The sequence below is a fragment of the Perissodus microlepis genome, chromosome 9, assembly GCF_051167445.1.
Source record: "Perissodus microlepis isolate ML-2025 ecotype Zambia chromosome 9, ASM5116744v1, whole genome shotgun sequence".
Taxonomy (NCBI): domain Eukaryota; kingdom Metazoa; phylum Chordata; class Actinopteri; order Cichliformes; family Cichlidae; genus Perissodus; species Perissodus microlepis.
In genome coordinates, this window is record NC_140469.1 from 18,735,449 (window position 1) to 18,754,989 (window position 19,541).

Here is a 19,541-nt window from a genome sequence, read left to right on the forward strand (position 1 = left end):
TTTTTCCTCCCTCCAGTGCTGTTCATTGCAGACTGCTGACTGACACTGATGTGTGGGCTTGTCTGCACATGATATTATGGCATTTATATCAACTAAAAAGAAAAAAACTCCAGAAATCCCACATAATAGAAGAGATACTAACCTGAACTATGAGCACTGTGGGCTGGAGATGATGTCTTCGGGGGTCTCTCGCTGCAGTCAGAGAGAAATTTATCGGACAAGAGTTTGTGTAACAGAAATAAACAGCACTTTGCAGCACTTTAGATTTACAGCTCGATATTAGTAAGGACAAACAAGTTAAAATAAAGAATGATGGGGCAGACTGACAAACCAGAAAGGTTAAAATGATGTTAATGATGTTAACAAGCTTCATCATCAGTGCATACAGTAGCTACATTCAAATTCACAGCAGACATTTTAGACTAGGCGTCAAGCAAACATTTCCAAACAATGTAAATAAAGAAGAGAAAGAGCTGAAAAGCAGCCAGATGAACAATAGTGGCCATTTATCTAGAGGGCAAAAGGCTTCGATAACAGATTCACATTCAAACCGATTTCCTTTTTAGCAGACACTATTTTACCTGAGTGTCTGATATGGCCATTATTGAAGGGATAATTTATCCTTCCTCCTCTGACTGAATCACCAGGCTTTTCTTTTGAAAAGTCCATTTCACCCGATGCCTCCACTCTGTCCTATACTGTGATTGCTTACCTTAGAGGCTCCTTGGTGCCACTAGTGTTTGGGCCCTTTAAAAGTGCATGCTGAACAAGACCAGTCAAGCTGGCAATCTGTTGTTCCATAGCCTTCATTCGTTCTCTGCAGACACATCAAAAAATTCTGCTTTCAACACCGAGGCCTATTGGATATGACAGCTGCCACTGGAGCAAATATTAGCTCAGAATGAAAACGGGAGGGTTGTAAACAGAATAATCAATCGCTTTTAATCACCTAACCATGAAACGTTTTGCCATTTTGTGAGATGATTACACAGCAGAGATTTTTCTTTTGTTTTGGAATTGATTTGCAATGTGCCACAAGTAAATGTTGTCTCTGGTAAATATGAATCATTTCTGAATTACAAATAAAAAAAAAAAGTAAAAACCCCAAAAGCTCGTGTCCAAATAGAATAAACAAGACGGACAACTTCTTGACAAGCCTAAGCTTGACACCCAAGGTGCTCAGGTCATATTGTTTTTTTTGACTGAGTCACATGTAGTGACTGCCAAAAAGAGAGTGAAAGGATTATTTGAACTGTATGACACTGCCTTAAGAAAGCCTACACTGCAGGCAGGTGAGGGAACTACTTTTGCTTTATAAGGCACATAAGATGTACCTTATTTAGTATGCCTTCATCTTGTTTTGTCATTTATTTATGTTGTCTTGCTATTTATATTTCCTGCAGAGTCTGTTTGGAGCACCCACGATTTCATTGCACATGTACAGTGACAATAAAGGGCCATTCTGTTCTATTCATAATTTATCTTGAGGCACGTTAAGGACACAGTGCAGACACAAAGTCTATGTGAATACAACAATGACCACAATATTTTACACGAGTATATTCTATGACACCTACAGTTTATTTTGAAAGTGAAGTATGGTACTTTCCCAATCAAATTCCTTCACTCTTTCAGATATTCCCAGGGCATTTCTAATGGAGGTTTTGGGCTTCCCAGGTGGTCTGGCCTGATCTGCATGACTGGCCATTTCAAATACTTTTTCAACCTGGCCAGTATTTGCTTTGGGTTTCCAAGTTACACACAGAGCCCATGTACCCTCCTTTCTAGTTAAGCATTGCTAAGAGGCCAGCATCCCTCTTGCACCCTTTCTGTGTTTATGTGCTCTCAGTCTGAGAAGACAAACCTAACCCAGGTACTAAAATATCTGGTAGATTAACTGAAACTGAATAGAGTCTGTAAGGGGTGTTCTTGTTTAAATATACACTGATTAATAGAGCCTTTAGATACTATCCTGTTTCACTAGTGGTAGCTATGCCTGGGCTTACACGCTCATCAACAATATCAGCTCCAGAATTCGAGTTAGCAAGATAAGCAAGAGCTGGATATATACACAAACCAAACTCATCAAAATGTGCTTCATGTGCAGATCTTTATGCTGAAGACAGTGAGAGGGCAGGTTATATTTATTCTTCACACATGGATGATGAAACAGAGTCAGACCAGGTACTGGAAAGCAGCAGTTCATGGTTAGGGTGACACTGGGATGCAGAGTTAGTCCATGCTCCCATGCAATGTCTCGGTAGTTATTTTAACAACCCCCCCCCCCTAGCTACTATATGCAACACTGTGTCCTCTGCTAGCTTACCGTGTCTGATGGTCACTGGCAGCTGGGATTGGCCCCTGGAGGTCTGGAACCACAGGTGAGCCCATGCTGTTCCGTGGCTTTGTCCCCGTTACTTCTTCCTTCCTGAAGGACTGGCGCACAGGCGAGCTTCTCTCCATGGTAACACTATGAGATGGCATGCCATGAGGAGGTCCACCATGGATGTCAATCATTCGTACCTCAGTCATCCGATGAGGGGACGGCGGAGGTGTCTTAGAACCCAAAGTCGGCAGCTGGCTGTTTCTGGACTTCTGCCTGTACAGAGAGGGGTGATCTATAGTGTCTGTAGGGCTAGGTCCACCATAAGAACTCGTGGAGCGGATGGAGGCACGGTGAAATCCCCCCATGGCATGCTCTGGACCATCAAGCCCAGGGCTGGGGTGTGGTCCATGTGCTGCAGCAATGCCCATTCGTCCCTCTTGGAGGAGGTATGGATCTGCGTACAAGCCCTCATTCCCTCTAGAAAGAGTGTGGCTCTTTCCAGCCATATCCTCATCTGGCTTGACATCTCGTCTCTCTAGGATGGCGCTGGGACAAGGAGAGTTAGAGCGGGCCGGTGGGTTGGCATTGGAGATTCTGTCCCTTGGGATGGTGGCGCTCCCAGGTAAAGAGCCCTGCCGTGGGCCAAATGGGATTCTGGAGGGGGATGGAGGCATAGAGTGGGGCGTTGGGGGGAGTGCTGCTTGCATTGGGTGGTGGGACGGGGGAACCATGGGAGGATGCCTTAGAGGGGGCTGGCCATCACGGCCGGCAAGTGCCATATCACTGTGCATCTAGAAAAAAGAAGAAAAAAAAAAATCATAAAAACACACAAAAAACGATTTCATATATATATATATATATATATATATATATATATATATATATATATATATATAAGTACACAAAACGTTCCTTCTTTTAGTAGAAAATCTTAAATTAAAGATGCATATTTCTGTCAACTTCAGTTACTTCTTACTTTGTGTAGGTCTTGTAACTTTAGACTGGAGCTGCCCTTAAAACAAAAACATCTATCTATCTTATACTGTTGCTTTTCAAAGAATATATACTGTCAGCAAATTTTCCCAGAAGTAGAAAATAGTTCCTGGACACACAGCATATCACTCTAAGCCCTTGATATCGTGCCCACAGGCTTCCATATAAAACAATATTGCATGAAGAAGTAAAGACTATTCTCCCTGTTAAAAAAAATTGCACAGTTTCTGCTTTTTGAAAGAAGTTGAGGTTAAGTGTTGCAAATGCGCTCCAGGAGATAAGACTATGGCTTTCTACCAGAGGTTCATGGAAGCCTTCGGGGTTAGACAGTACCTTGGCTAATTTGCAACAGTATCTGTCTGTCTGAATAGCAAATACAGCCCACAGTTCTTTAGCTCAACCACCTTAAAGCTCTTTGAAGGCTAATGTGCAAAAACCTAACCTCAATTAATTGGAACACTTTTCTTGGTTAAGGGATATAGAAGAATAGTCAGTGCAAAAGTCTTAAAGGTGCACAGTGTTCAGTCTTTACATTACTTCCTCTACTTTTATTTTGACACCTTGCATGAAGCAAGACTGTGTTTTGCTTAACGAATAAAAAAAGAATTAAATTATTTCCTCTGCAAACAAAAAGTTACTTGATATGCAACATGCACCCTTGGCCAGCCATGCAGTGAAAGCAATAATGGAAATTTAATATCGGCTCAGAAAGAACAAGCAACAAAACAATAAAAGTTATTTCATTTTAGATTGGGTTTTCTTTAGTTTGTTTGTTTTTCTCTCGCTCTCTTTTTTACTGAACTAAACATGCACAAGCACATTTGAAACCTAAATTATAAACACAGACAGAATTCATGGATAAGTGATGATTTGGCTGCGATAACACTCTCCTACAGGGTGTCACAAGTGGGTATGAATCTAATCTGTTTTCCTGTCTAACTTTCTATTCCCGTCAAACACACAAACTATTGTTTGTCCGACGTATGACTCACAGGTCTCACCTAAAAGTCAAGACAAGGCAAAAATGTAACGCAAAGTTTTTGTTTTTTCAGTCTCGTCATTATTTATTACTTCCCAGAGTGCCAACAAAGATTAGCACAGTGAGGTGAACAATAAAGTGGGTGTGACCCTTGTGTGTGCCAGAGTAGGTGTGAACTGGAAAACAACAATTGCACACAGAGAGTACAGTAACAAAAGAGCTCAGGCTTGGCTGTGGTGACAACAGTAAAAAGAAAGAAACTTTGTAGCAGGGAAAGTTCATGCAGCAGTAAATATGACTGCAACAAGTCCGACCAAGCAGCAAAACACTAAGACTTCAGCGCAAAGAGCCACTGCTGACCGTCACAAAACCATAAAGACTTCTACTTTTTAAGGTGCACACGCTCATAAAAAAAGAAAAGTCGTCCTCGTGTAGAAATTTCTCTGAAGCCCTAAATAACATCTGACTGCTTTTCCAATCCCCGCAAAGCCATATAAGAACAATTTTAGCCAAAAGGCATCAGCTCTCAATCCCAAACAGATGTTGCACCTTTGAAACACCGACCGAAACATCTAAAAATATCCCTACAGTACAGAGATCTCCCTGCTTTGTGACAAAACAAAGAAGTAGGAGCTTGAAAAACAAGCGCACGCGAAAACATATCAGGCAAAAAAGATGCAATTTATCTCCCAGACCTTTTTTTTCTCCTTTCTCCACCATTCTCTTAAGCTTCCAATTATGAGAGCGGCATGTCTAGTAGGAGTTAACAAAAGTTGCCTCAATCTCTTGGCCTGTCAGAGTTGGAGCGAGTTTCCCGACTAATTCACAGACGTTTCAGAGCCTCACAGTGAACAAAGCAGGCCAGATAAAGAAGAGTCGTGCTGCAATGTTCGTGAAGAAAGTTGTAAATATTTAAAGAGCTGATCGAATGGCTGAGTGTACTATGCGGATGTGCTGTAGGGCACTAAATAGTGTTGGTGAAAGAAAACACTAATTATTAGAATTGTAAGTTGGCACAAGATGAGCTGTCATCTTTTTTTGGACAAAGACAAAAGAAAAAATGGTGGATTGTTCTTAGGAGAGCAAATCAGAGGCTAGCTAATAACTCAGCTACTGTTTCCAAAACATCCCCTCAACTGGTGTGTACATACTGTCTCTGTCGACAGCCACTATTGACTATACTGTATGAATACAAAGCAAAGCTTGAGGCACTATCCCATACATATATAAATATATGTATCGGTAAAGATTAATAAGTCAAACTTTTGAAATGCAATTGCAGGAGAGTTAGTTGACAGCCTGAAGTTTATCAAGTTACGTGTCCATTCCTGTGTACATCTATCCACCTCATATTATTGCAGCAGTTGTTTTTATAACCAGAGACAGCTCTATGTAAGTTTCGCTTGCCAGACATTTTCAAATCGATAGCCGAGATGACTGCAGATCTCAATTTGAATCAGATCTGAGGCCTGGCATCCCTGCAAGGCGAGGGCATTCTCTACGGCCCAAACAGATGTGAGGTGCACCTTCAGTGAAACAGTGTTTGAACAGGTGCTAATTAAGCCCTAGCGACACCCTTTTTTTCCTTTGTGCGGCCAATTTTCTATTTCCTCAATAAAAGAGGTTGAATTTTTAACACTGCCAAGAATAGAGAGGCTGATAAAGATTACATTGAAAACTGTGTTGAGTGTTAGAGCTTTTCAATATGATTGTAAAGGAAGGGAAGTTTGCCAACAGCTTGCTTGATGCGCAGCACGTTCATCAACCTCTGTTGTTGTATTTAAATAAAGCGACTTGACTGCAATAGAAGCAAACTCTTGAGTGGGAATCCATAAATGGCATTTTAGGTAGTTTTCTGTGGTGTTTACACTTAAAACACCACCCCACAGCCATCCTCTGTATCTGGGTCAGCTGCTGCTGGGTTAAAAAATGACAGCAACAATCTTTTTCTTTTACTTTATGTTAGCATTGCACTGTGTTTGCATAGGAACCTTTAAGAAGTTGCTTCATACATTTCAGTTCATCGAGTTCCAAGCTCATTTTTTTTAACACCTGCAGTTTCGACGAGAACCAAAATTTTAACAACAGCAAAAAAAAAAAAGAAGTTGGGGAAAAACTTCTCTACACAATTGGAGTTTTTCTGCTGTACTTTGAAACTTTTAAGCTCTCAAAGTAAGATTCCCCTTTTCACTTTTTCAGTATCTTATTTAGCCATCTTATTTTTTTTTTTTTGAAGAGCCGTCTTTTATTCGCCTCCCTTTGAAGGACCCGATTGGAGAAAGTCAGCAACTTGCCTGTCAGCAGCAAAGAATACAAAAGAATTTCTGCAGCACCTCAATGTCACTGTGGCATCTGAATGAAGAGCTCTTAAAACCATCACCTTAGCTGCCTAATCACTCCTTTAAACTTAACCAATTTCACTTTAAACTTAGGTGACCATACGCAGCACTGCATGTAGTGTTAGTATAGCGGGGGTTAATATTTAAAGCAATGCAATTGTGCCAAAATGCTAACTGTAACTGGCAGACGGACAAAGCGAGGATAGATGACTGGTCAGGGCAGATTAGAGGAGCGGATCTGAGGAGGAACAGTAGACGAAAAAAAGGCTCTTTGGGGGTTTTAGTTTGTTACATCAGCAGGAAATAAACAAGATAGAATCAGAATAAAAGAAAAGAGATTAGAGCAGATATTGGGAGGAAGAATTCAGAGAGGAAATAGTCCTGAGAGCTGAGTCCAATTGCCCCTTAAACAAGTCGCACCAGAGCGTGTAGAGGACGGCCAAACGCAGGCCCCTGGGAGAACAATACAAGACCCCCTCTGAAGAGATTAACAAGAGGCAGGGGGACATTCCTTCCCTTTACTGCATACAAGATGTGAGAAACCGGAGACTGGGCTCGCTATTCTATCTGCAGCAAATCTTTTCTCTACTCAGCTGCCGCTTTTAATGAGACAATTTCACTGCTGTGCTATGGACAGTAAAGTACTCACCCTGACATCGCCATTGGTAGGTCGGGGTCCATGGTTGAATGCCTGTGCTGGATCTTTGTGGTAAACCTTCAGGCAGGAGTGGTCTGTGATGTTCCTGTAGGAGGAAGAGGTGCTCAGTGGTAAGAATTTAGCCCAGATATCGCCATCAGACAGCGGCCGATCCTGCCTCAGTCGGGTTCTCTGCAACAGCCCCACCAAGGGCACATACCCCGACAGAGGCTCTGACTGTTCGCTATTATCCGACATTCCCTCTAAATATTCAAAATCCATAAAAATATTAACTAATACTATCTTGCTACATGAACTGAGAGCACACCTGCTGTTTCATGTCCTGGGCTCAATTTAACTATGGCATTATGGTCGCTCGTACAGCCCTTAAGCTATGACGAGATAATTTTTTTTACAGCCCTGATAAAATATTACTCACAAAGTACACATTGCACTTGAGCAGGAGCTCTGCAGGCAAAGGGCAAAGTTCGTATGCCTTCAAGAGTAAAGCCTTTCCTTCTGAAAAACAACTACAACAAATGGCTGCCTACTTTCTCAGAAGACAGAATCTGCTGTATTACTGATAAGACATGCAGGTGAATATCAAAGTAGGATAGTACTGGTATGTATGTTTATAAATGAAGCACACAATACCCTTGCTTTAAAAATGCAAAAAAAAAAAAAAGCAAATATTTCTTAAAGATTTGCAAAGTCAAATTTTTTCATTAAGACTGGCAACAACCACCAAGAAAGGTATCAAAGTCAGCTAAAAGTAAACCTTAGTTTGTTTACAGTTAATGCTCTTTTTTTTAACTTTCTCTTTAACATTGAAGGAAAGTGGAAGTGAGCCCATTTCCTGACCAGTGATATTTCCTGTTCAGGGAGAGCTGAAGAAGGAAGAGGATGGAAAGTGTTCACAGTGGGTAAATGGAAATAGGTCTATCCGATATCCTCACATTGTTCCATAATGATGTTTGTACAGGATCAACATTGCATCTGACCAATCACATTGTTATGATGTCATAGCTTTGTGACTTGGGGAAGAAAACTGCCGATGTCCACTCAGGAAAAACATCCAAAAAGGGGGGCGGTTAGGGTCAGGGTTAGGTTTGAGGGTTAGGATGTGTCGTGGTTTGGGTTAGGGTTACGGGACTATAGTTACGGTTATGGTTAAGGGGTTATGGTTTGGTGTGTTGTGTGACGCTGTTTCCATGTCATAAAACTTTGACATCACGTGTGATTGGTCACTTGCAACATTAGTTATATCGATCCAAGAGCAACACCAACACGACAATATCAGATCGACCTAAGGAAATAATAAACACAGTATGCGATGCCAAATACATGCTCCCGATCCGTTTCTGTTACCATGTTTATCACGTGCAAACACAGTGCATCTTTACCTGACATCAGCAAGTTCGTAATACACGTTCCTCATGTCGTCTTTGACGTACACGGCAACACTGGGTGACTCCAACATCTTCATGTTGAGCTGCTGCGGGAAGGCACTGACAAAGAGAGCTCTGATTGTGTCGATGCTGGTGATCTCATTGGGCATGCGAATCTGTTTGGTCTCGTCCCCGTACTGCAGGTACAGTACACCTAAAGGCAGGAAGCAGGAAGACTAGGTGATTAGTCCTTTCAAATGTTTCCCGTGACTAAGACAGCCCTATTTGAATTCCATAACTTGCATTAGCAGTGACGCATTGTTTCACTCCCATATGTTTTCTAAAGGCCTGAAGAATTTCAGCCCTGCACGCAGTGTTAATCTGTCAAGACAAATAGAACATTTCACGCAGCTCACTGACATTGTGTCTGTGTTATTTCAATTACAAACCAGTGGTCTGCTTTTACTGTTGAGCTACTGTATAGAGTACTGACTGTGCAAGAATGCTCAATATATAGCAGTAAAATCATTGGGCTTATGTTATTTCATGTTAGTGCAGTAAACAATGCCAAAACTGTGGTGGTTAAACAAAAAGGGACGCTTGTAGAAGTTTGGGTTGGTTTAAAAACCCTTCAATGGTGAAAAAATAAAATAAAAAAACATCTAACAGCATAATTCCAGCCTTGTAAAAAGAGTTGGCAAGGGCCCATGTGACACGTCTGGTCATGGCCGCTCAGTGCAGATTACTGGCCAGACTCAAATTTTCAAAAGTTCCCAGTGTTTTTTTTCTTCTTTTTTTTGTTTTGGTGCAATTTGGATCAACTCCTGCACAGTCCCGAACGGATAAGAGAGTCATTATTTTTGCCCCTGAATTGGGCTTCAGCATTTATTCTCAGTTGAACTGTGGCTTGGAAAGCATCAAAAACAAAAGTGCATGAATGTAATCATGTTGTGTGCAGGTTTTTGCTAAATATTTCTAATGCACTGCGCTGAATCTTTTGCTTATCACTTGCACAGGATAAATTATTTGGTACAGGCAGTGAGCTTGGGGGTGGGGTCAGGAAGAGAGGACAAAACTAGGGGTGGATCAGTACAAGTTGTGCATCAAACAGACCAAAGCTTGAACCTCTGAACCCTGGGTGTGGCATTTGTACTGTGCTTTAGAAAAACAGATGGCTCTTGAACAAAATTTATGGACACGCCTACAGAGCAGTTGTATAAACAGTGCTGGGGGGGGGGGAGGACAGAAAAAAAAACATTTCTATTTTCAATCTGCGATTCATTATCTCAAACGGCTTTGTGCTGATCTTCACAGGCAATCAGTGGCAACAATAGAACGTAATGAAATGATCAAAGAAGTTCAATCAGCTCGTGTTGTTGTTTTGCTCATATTTCATAAGAAATCATCCAAAATGTCACATTTCATTAGCTGCAGAGGCAAAATTGTCACTTGTGCATTTGTGCACTGGAAATAACTTGCTTTAAGGAGAGGAGGGTTTGGTTTTACTTGGTGTAACCCCATAAAAGGAGCTAGCCAGTAAAAGCTACCAGATGTTGGTGAAATATTATACAAGATCCTACATGCACCACGAGACAGAGTGAGACAGAGAGTGAGAGAGAGAGAGAGGGCAAATCCAGGAAATAAAATTGCTGAGTCTATCCGTTGCTTTCTCTCTCTGGTCTGTCTGGGTTCCTGTGTTGGAAAAACTTAACAAAGTGCCCATTTGCAGAATAAATTCATCTTTCCCCTGAGAGCTGTTACATTAACGGCCGTGTAGTTTTCATCCAGATGTTCGCAACTAGGGCGAAAGAATTTGATGACAAAGCACCATTGATTGAGATTGCATCGTGCACACCTCTGTACTTTAAAGTTACTATTATTTGCTATGACAAAGTTGAATAGCTCAGTTTTAACAGCTGCATTCCTGAGCACCTGGTTTCACTGAGGACTGGAAACAAATAGCTTGTGGGTTTTTCTGACCAAATGGGCACAGTTTTTCCACATCTCTCCAGTAAGACACAAAAGTCTAAAACAAATAAAGTCTAGAAATATATGCTCATTGCAGCGATTTAAATGCAGCGAAAAGGCAGACGACTATAATACACCCGCAAAATAAAGACTTTGAAATTCAATACACTTGATGCCACACTTAAGGATGAATTTGATACTCACGTTTGAGGTTTTAAGGAATCCCTGTTTTTCTGCTCGCTGTTAAGATGCTCACAAAAAGCCAGAAGCTACTACACCAAAAAGATACTTAAAAATCCCAAATGTCCGCTGGGACCAAGCGAAGCGTGTGCCTGTCTGTTTGTGTGTGTGCATGTGTGTGAGAGGCAGTGGTGGGAGGGACAGTGTTGTGAAGTGGTGCCCCCCACCTCCCCCCTTTTTTTCTCCTCCCCTTTTTCCTCACACCATAACCCCCCACTGTCTTAACACTCTGTCTTGATGTTTTTGATAGAAAGACAGAGAATGATGGGACATGTGTACGTGCATGTGTAGAAAAACTTTTCAGACAAAGCAAGAGGCACTACTGGCACGGGAAAGGAATACGACACCCTGCAGTTTCATTCATTTTCACTTTGGTCAAAAGTCTCTCAGACGCTTTCCTATTATCCCGTGGCAGACGCCTCGCCGAGTTGTGAGCTGCGCTGACGCTACACTTTGTTTGGAGAGTTTTCTAAGACTTTGCATCCCTCTCAGCCAAACACAGCCACCTAATTCTGCACAGCTCTGAGCCTTTGCTGCATATGTATGCAAATGTAGCACCGTGCACGTTGATAAGACGACCCGTTTCTAATCCTGTCAATACCACGATGGCACACTGTGGATGCTTTCCTCCTATCTTTCACTACAGAAGAAATGAATACTAATTAAAACAAAACTGTGCGCTCAGGTTGAGAAAGGAGGAAGGGTGGAGACTAGCAGACGGATGGAGTGAGAGGAACAGATTTGGACTTTTAGTGAAACAATGACATCATACTGTGGTTAGGAGCTATTACAAAGAGTTATGCCAAGGTTATGCTAAAAGAACGTGTCAAATATTACTAATGCTAGTTAATGCTATGAGTCTTTAACAGGGCAGATACAGGAACTTCCTTATAGCAAATTTATTTGGGGATTTTGAAATAGAGCATTACAAGATTGTCAACTGAATTTTCTTAAACTAACAGAACTGCCATGAACCCAAAAACTAATATAACATCCAGCATACCTAGTGAGCGGTCCTTTGTCTGATTGGCCGATCGCACAACAGGCAGGCTGGCACGAACCCGGCTGCCACGGGTGAAGGCTGTGGGCGCTTCAGCCTCAGACATGGTGTCCAATGATTCCAGGGAGGCTAAGGACAGGTGGTCGACCTGGTCGCCGATACTGTGCTGGGTGCTGGCGCCGTGCTTTGGGCTTCTGCTCTGAAATGGGAGCACATGGAAACAACACTGTAAGAGCAATACCCTGTTCACAAATGTACACAAGATGATACTTTACATGCTTTAGTATTACATTTTCTCAAGGACACAACAAAAAAAAATATTTTTTTCACAGTATAAGAAACTTCTTTGTGTTATCATGCATTTAGTGGAGCAGAAATAACACTTCTTGACAATGTCAGGTGTGCTGTGAGTCACACGCATTCTTTGCGAAGCGAGAAAAAGAAATCTTTGATGGTGACTTTGACTTTGACTGCAGCAACACACAAAAAACTATGAGTCTACTCATGCAAATGTGCAACAAAGTGTTAATACAGTGTGTGACTTACACATGTTAGCACACTCAAAACCTTTCTGCACTATTCCACAAGTTCCTCATAGCCCTGAAAGTTACCAAACGTGAGGACATTTTTAACTGCACTACAGGATCTTCTGCTGCTATTAAACACACACCCACAGGTATGCATGGTTACTAAAAGTACCAACACCCTAAAAGAGTTCAAAGAGATTCCTAAAATGTTTTTCCAGAAAGAGAAATTTCTACTAACCACTGATTAAACATCAGGACTTGTGTCATCAAAACGTGAAGATCAGTTCACTTCTCTGTAATCATATCTGCATGGCGTGGCATCCTCGAGCTAGGGATACAATAAGAAGATCTGTGACCTGACTCCTGAGCCCACTGAGCTATTGTGCGGTGAGGTAAGGTGAGCTCCACCTCAGGGGGAAAACTCTGAACACTGGGCTCTTTATGAAATTGCTCCCCTTTCTGGCATCAAAAATGGTGATGTAAAGCCATAGCAGATGAAGACACAAGACTACCAGGCCAGGTCCTTTGGGTTATCTTGAACAAGCCAGCCTGCACATGCTGCCATTATCTCACACTCATACTCGCAAGGGCAAATAAAGAATGTAAGCATATTAAAATAAGTGCAGTTGACATTTATAGCCAGATGTAGTTTTGCCTGACAGCCAAGGCTGGCTGACAGACAGAGACAGGGCAGACACTGATAGACAAGGGGGCACTTGGTTTTAGGAACATGGTCACAAAGCAGATGTTAGCGAGTATGCGAACATGGTCACACAAACACACACTCTGACAACACTGCAGTATGATGCAGATAAGATAAAAGGCTGACTAACTCTGTGGGGCAATTGGATTTTCATCAAATACCTCTGAATGTCAAGCTCAGAGTGAAGGGAGGAGAGCATGGCCTGTAAAGACTGATGGAAGAAAAAAGAGGAGAGGAGAAAACAAAAAAGCAAAAAGCTTAGAAATGCCAGTGGGAGGTTGAAATGGAAAAGAAATGTTCATCCGACAAAACAGAAGAACCATGGAAACGAATCAATGTCGACGGCAGGCCATAGAACAGAGGAATGAGGCTAAGTGCAAAGACAGCCTAAGTGCAAAAGTTAAACATAGTCTAAAAAGTTAGATTGTATTTACTTTAAATCATCACTTTTTATATGCTTACGTTTGTTAAAATTAGCACTGACATGATAATCCTACAAATCCTACCTCTTAAAAATGTCTACAATAACATTAATTGCAGCCATTTATACAATGCCATATCCTTTAAAAAAAAAAAAAAAGACCATTTAAGTTCATCAAACTTCACATCCCTGTGTGATGTTTGCTGAGTCAGTATGCAAGCATTTTTCTGAAGTACCGTCACAGCAGCTGGGCAAATTGGTGAGCCGCAACTCAACTTTTATAATTCCATTAAAATATGCTTATACTGCAGGACTCAGAGATTTAAAGTAATGAATAAAAATGTACTCTTATTTTGTTAATACATGACGATAGCCACTTAAATAATAATAATAATAATAATAATAATAATAATAATAATAATAATAATAAAAGAGAGGTCACACACAGTTGGGCTGTCACCTGAAACCAGTCATGTGTCTGGAATTTAATCTGACCACTGAATGATACATGACCTTATTCACTGTTGGTGGCCCTCCCACACTGCTTCTCATATGCTACTGTGTCACCCCTGGGAGTGTTGAATCATTTTGGTTTCTTCCATCACCTGTAGGTAGTAATTATGTCAGAGCGGTCTGGCAGTGTAATCCAGTGTTTTCTAAAAATATTGAAGTGGAGAAAGCGGCAGCCACATTCAGACTTTAACTTTAAGTTCCCTTAAGGATCACATTTGCTGTGCGAATTGATAGCGTGGTTTCAGATGTGCTTTGCCATGAGGCTGATATCAATAAACAAAAACTTAAATTGCTCATAGTTTTGGCTGGAACTCAAAATGTAGGGGAGTAGAGGAAGATTAGATCATTTTGTTCTTTGCTGTAACTTAGTTAAGAAGAGTGACTACCATACAGAGTGTTTCCTCCTTGATTGAAGGCTTTATGCTAAGCTAAGATAAGGTAAGCTATGCTATGCTAAGCTAAACCCCTCCTGGCTTCAACTGCATATTTAATTAGAAGGTCCTTAAACTATTAATTTAAATGATAGAAAACCAAAACCATAGTTAAAGTAAGAAAATATCATTTTTGGTACTTACTGTATATATATATATATATATATATATATATATATATATATATTTTTTTTTTTTTTTAAATACAAGCACATTTAGCCACAATAAGCTATAGCAATATGGCTATAGTGCAGTAGAGTGTCAAAGAAGAATCTGTTTAAAGTGACTTTTATTTTTATGTTTCAATCAAAATAACAATAACTGTTTCACAGGAAGAACCTATATGATATATATTTGCATTAATTTAATTTTCTCCCTCACCTTATTTACTTGGCAGCATTGTGCCCTAAATTAATGGGACAGGATCACACTGAAAAAGCAGTTAACTTCAATTGAAGCATAGGGGCTAAAGCTTTAGAGCCAGAATGATACAGGATTTTAAGGATCGATACTGATATTTGGTACTGTTTTTTTCATTCAGACACACAAAACATAAACAGAATTTCCTAACAAAACTTGTTTGCAGTTGTTTATTTATTTGTTTATGCTCTACTGGTTGTTGTGTTTGTGCTATTCCAAACAAGCATGCTGCTAAAACGGAAGTTGCAGATTGCCTCGTGGTCAACGAGCAACTCAACACTGATAACATGGTTGAATGGTGTTTTTCCTGTCTCTTCTTAATTTTTTAGATTTTCATTTATCAACCATTATAAACGTTGGATCTGATAGACCGTCGAATATCTGCCGATAATTTCAGGCCCTCAACAAATCGACCAGGCTGTGAAAGTACTACACCCTATTCAGTGACGTAAACAGTATCCATGGCTCATCATAGTACTCAAGATAAGATCTTTAAACAATGGTGGCACGTTTCTTTGTTACAGCAGCAGCATTTCTTTGCAGTGACAGTAGACTACCTTGACTATGCAAAAGAAGAGACATCATTAAATTGACATCCAAAATGAATCTCATTCACATGGAAGGCATGCTTCCTTCTTTACACTAAACATAGTGGATAATGCTGGGATGGCACACCCTCGATAGTACAGAATCTAAAAAAAAAAAAGAATATTTATTGGATATGTACTCAAATTTTACTTCAAAGGGAAAGTTGTCTTATTTAAAATGTACTTTTTTTAATTTCTAGAAAATGTTACAATGGGTACAATGTGACAGTTATTGCACAGGAGAGAAAGGAGTCAAACATAACGATGGAGAAAATTGCAAATGAGACCTTCTACCTCCCTGTGGAGAGGTGGGGTAATTAAGTTAAACCACTCCACACCACTCCACATCTGACAAATGAGGTGTCTCCTCAAAAGGTTAACAGTTTAGTTCAGATTAACTTTTCCGTCTCTTTCTCCCTCACTTGCATACGTGCATAGATTCTCAATTCAACACAAAATCTCTGTACATATCATATCATCCTGAAGTATTTGAGCCACATACGCTTCCTGTCCAAGCTTACCCCTTCCTGCCTTAAGGGCCAAATGTGAAAGCCACAGACCGCCCGCTGATTAGCAGTATAAAACCTGCTTCTGCCCACACATACCTATAGTACATTCCACAGCAGCAATTTCCCCTCACTTCAGTCAAAACCAAACGGCCTGTGATTCTGCTTTTTCAGCAGCGACTGCCTCTGTACACCACATTGGGTCTGACAGCTATGATGAATGTGAAACTGAGACATCAACATTAGCTCATACACAGGAACATGACAAGTCATAAACTGATGAAAATAGCCCCTTGGGAAGGAACGTGTCTAGAAAATTAAGCTCGAATCTGTCAAAGAAATCAGAAAATGTCGACTTCAACGACGGCTTGGTTGTCTGGTGCTGCAGCCAGTGTCAGTGGGCTGTTTTTCCTTTTTCTTTGTTTTTTTTTAAAAGTAAACCTGTGTCAAATAGTCATCATGATTAGAGTATGTTAGAGCAGCTCTAGAAATAACTCAGTGGAATTTTCCTCATCTAAATGCTGATGTTGTGTGGCTTAGAGCCTTTTCCTCTGGCTCTTGCTGGAAAAAAGAGAACTGTCTTGAACACTACTTGCTGGAGCTTTATTATATTAAATGGATGTCAAAAACTGTACAGTGTGGGCAAGCAATAATTAGGCAAACAACCATGCTTGCGGAGAAAATAGATGCAAGATAAAAGTGTTTCAGTCAAACTCTGTCTGTCCCAGTGTGTGTGTGTGTTTGAAAGCCAAAGAAAGACGGATACACAGAGAGACTCAGTGTGTGCATGAGTGAGTCAGGCCATTGTTCCAGAAAATCTGACCCGAACCCAGGACATCCTGCAAACATTTATGCAACAGTGGTCTGACAAACAGTATGTTGTCATGAGAAAGCAAGCGTTGGCTTGCATGTCTGCATTAACAAAATACATGTAATATTCAAACTTTATAGGTCAGTGCTCTTTCATACCATGCCCCGTATACTTCACTTGATTCACTTTTCACTATAGTTCCACCTCGTGATCATGCGTGTACAGTGTGGGCGCTTTTCACTGTAACCCGTCTTGATTATTGCAATGCTACTTTCACTGCAAGGACAATGTTACATGATTTCACAAAGCAGAGCAGAATATGTTATATCACGGTCCCCCGGTCTTAGTCTGACAGGTTGACATGCGGAGTTGAGCTGGGGCGATTAAAGTAAATTACAATTGTTAAGAATAATGGCAGCCACCATCAGGGTCTTACTGTGTCATTCACTGAGATTTAAGTATAGATATGGTCCAAAAATTGCCATACACCCCACCTGCTGCCAGTCCACACAAAGCCCACTGATTGGAGCTTGACTTCTTATAGAATCAACATGGTGTTATAATAGCTTAGCCTAGCTTTCACCTTAAAAACAGGGGTATTAGTCTGCTTTCCCTGTAGTCATGGTTAGGGATGGGTATCGAAAACCGGTTCTTGTTGAGAACCGGTTCCCACTGTTTCAATTCCTTGGAATTGTTTGCCATTTTTGCAAACGATTCCCTTATCGATTCCAGTCGCCCCGAATGACGTCACCACGTTGCGGAGTGTCATTTACCTGGCAGGAAACACGGCGCCTAAGCGGCTCAAACGCTCAAAAGTTTGGTTATACTTTACCAGAACGGATGACAACAGGGCAACTTGCAATACTTGAAAAGTAGATATTTCATTTAAGGGAGGAAACACTATGAATATGCAAAAGCATTTGCTCACAAAACACGCGATGACCTTAAATGAATGTCGTGTTTTTAATTCCGCTCCGGACTCGTGAATCTCAACCCAGCAGCAGCGGTAACGTTTGTACGTCCTCTCCCGTTAATGCGGCAGGTAAATAATCAACTAACAGTGCATATTATGTTAGCGCGATCTGCCTTATTACAAAACCTGCCATTACTGTGCATTTAGGTGACCATGATGAGAGAGAGAGTCTGGCTGGCTCAGATGCTGGCAGTTCTTGCTGCAGTCTACCGGTAGCATCTCCTTTTAGGCCAGGATAGACGAATGTCACCGAGCAGTGACTAAGTTTGTGGTAAAAGGCTTGCACCCATTTGCCACAGCAGATGCCCCCGATTTTCGGTAAGTAAATGTGTTTAATTGTAGGCAGGGACATTACTGGATATTCTTGTGTAATTGCTACAGAATAATTTATCTTATACTTTGTTATTGCTACAGAAGAATATTTATTTTACATTTACAATTTTTTTTCCTGGGGACCCTGTGACACCCCATTGAAGAGCCGTAGGCTGGATCTCTTAAGATCTCACTGTTGGGTTTGTAAGGCCATGTTACTCCTAAATTTCTATCTTGTTCAAAGAGAAGATATAAAACAAAGTTCTAAGCTAATCGACCTTAGTGTTCTCCTTTTTTAAAAAGAATCGATAAGAGAATCGATAAAGAATCGAATCGTTAAACAGAATCGAAAATGGAATCGGAATCGTGAAAATCTTATCAATACCCATCCCTAGTCATGGTGATCATTTTCCCTTTTGGGCTGCATAACATTGGAGATCTTTTAAAAAAAAAAAAAAGACACAATGCAGGTTTCACAAGCATCCCAAAAAGCCAAAGTCGACCCGTCTGTGGATGTATTAGCCTAAACAACATCCACTACCAGGGTCCGACTGCAATAGTGTTCATTCACACGTCATGTCCTATGTAAACAAACACAAATGAATGCACACAGGCAACCAGAGGAACAGGTTTCATTGACTCGTTCTATACTTCCTTGCTGGACATGAAAGAATGTAAACATGAGAGTTGAGGTTGAAGCTTTAAACACAAATTCGACTGTTGTGAGCACAGCTTTCCACTTAAGATGCTAATTTGGCTCGAGCTCTGGGGAGCAGAGCTAGAGCCAACTGTAATTACCTGGTCCGATCTGCATGAAAGACGACGGTGGCTCGGTGTACTGTTAACCCTTCGCTCAACTTGGTGCTATAAGCGAGATATCAGAATGAGACAAGTTGAGCGAAGGGTTAACAGTACACCGAGCCACCGTCGTCTTTCATGCAGATCGGACCTGCCGTAGTTGATACGATAGGAATGAATGTGTAGTAAAACATAATCAAGAAAAAAGTTCAACAATGGAAGCGCCAAATTGTCAGAGCTAATTAGCAAACGTGAGTCAAAAACTTAATGCCGCTGCAGTTCTACACAACTCCGAAGCATAAAGCCCCTGTCAGTCAGCTGGTCAGCTCTCAGTCTGTGTGTCTGTGGACAGACCATCACCCTTTGTCTACCTTAGCCTAAATGACATTATTCCAAAATCCCCCAGTCATCCATTCCTATTCACTGCTACCGAATCCCTCCCTCCCTCCCACCTCTGATGCATTCCTCCTCTAATCCCCTTGTCAAAATCCCCAGATGACCTTTCCAGAGATGGTTATATTTGTTTAATTGTTGCATTCATTTATAGCATCTACAGCTGACCATGGAAGTGTGAAAAGATAAGATCCTACTACTTTAAAAAAAAGTTCCAAAAATGTATATGCAAAACAGTAAACTTGACTGTTACCATCTCATTTGTAAAATATTACA

The 19,541-nt window shown here is 40.9% G+C and overlaps 1 protein-coding gene across 13 annotated transcripts in view; it reads right to left on the minus strand.

Moving 5' to 3' along the window:
- Positions 1-19,541, minus strand: part of kiaa1217 (KIAA1217 ortholog) — a 119,404-nt gene that overhangs the window by 15,587 nt on the left and 84,276 nt on the right. For 10 of the 13 annotated variants that reach the window (XM_084939425.1, XM_084939426.1, XM_084939422.1 and 7 more), the window contains 6 exons: positions 11,874-12,069; positions 8,678-8,876; positions 7,287-7,380; positions 2,327-3,117; positions 713-817; positions 143-192 (listed from right to left, as the gene is read on the minus strand). In XM_084939425.1, the coding sequence (XP_084795551.1) occupies positions 143-192; positions 713-817; positions 2,327-3,117; positions 7,287-7,380; positions 8,678-8,876; positions 11,874-12,069 (1,435 nt within the window). Of the gene's footprint in view, positions 1-142; positions 193-712; positions 818-2,326; positions 3,118-7,286; positions 7,381-8,677; positions 8,877-10,834; positions 10,992-11,873; positions 12,070-13,230; positions 13,312-19,541 lie in introns of those variants that run through there. The other 3 variants (XM_084939432.1, XM_084939430.1, XM_084939423.1) reach the window with 3 other exon arrangements.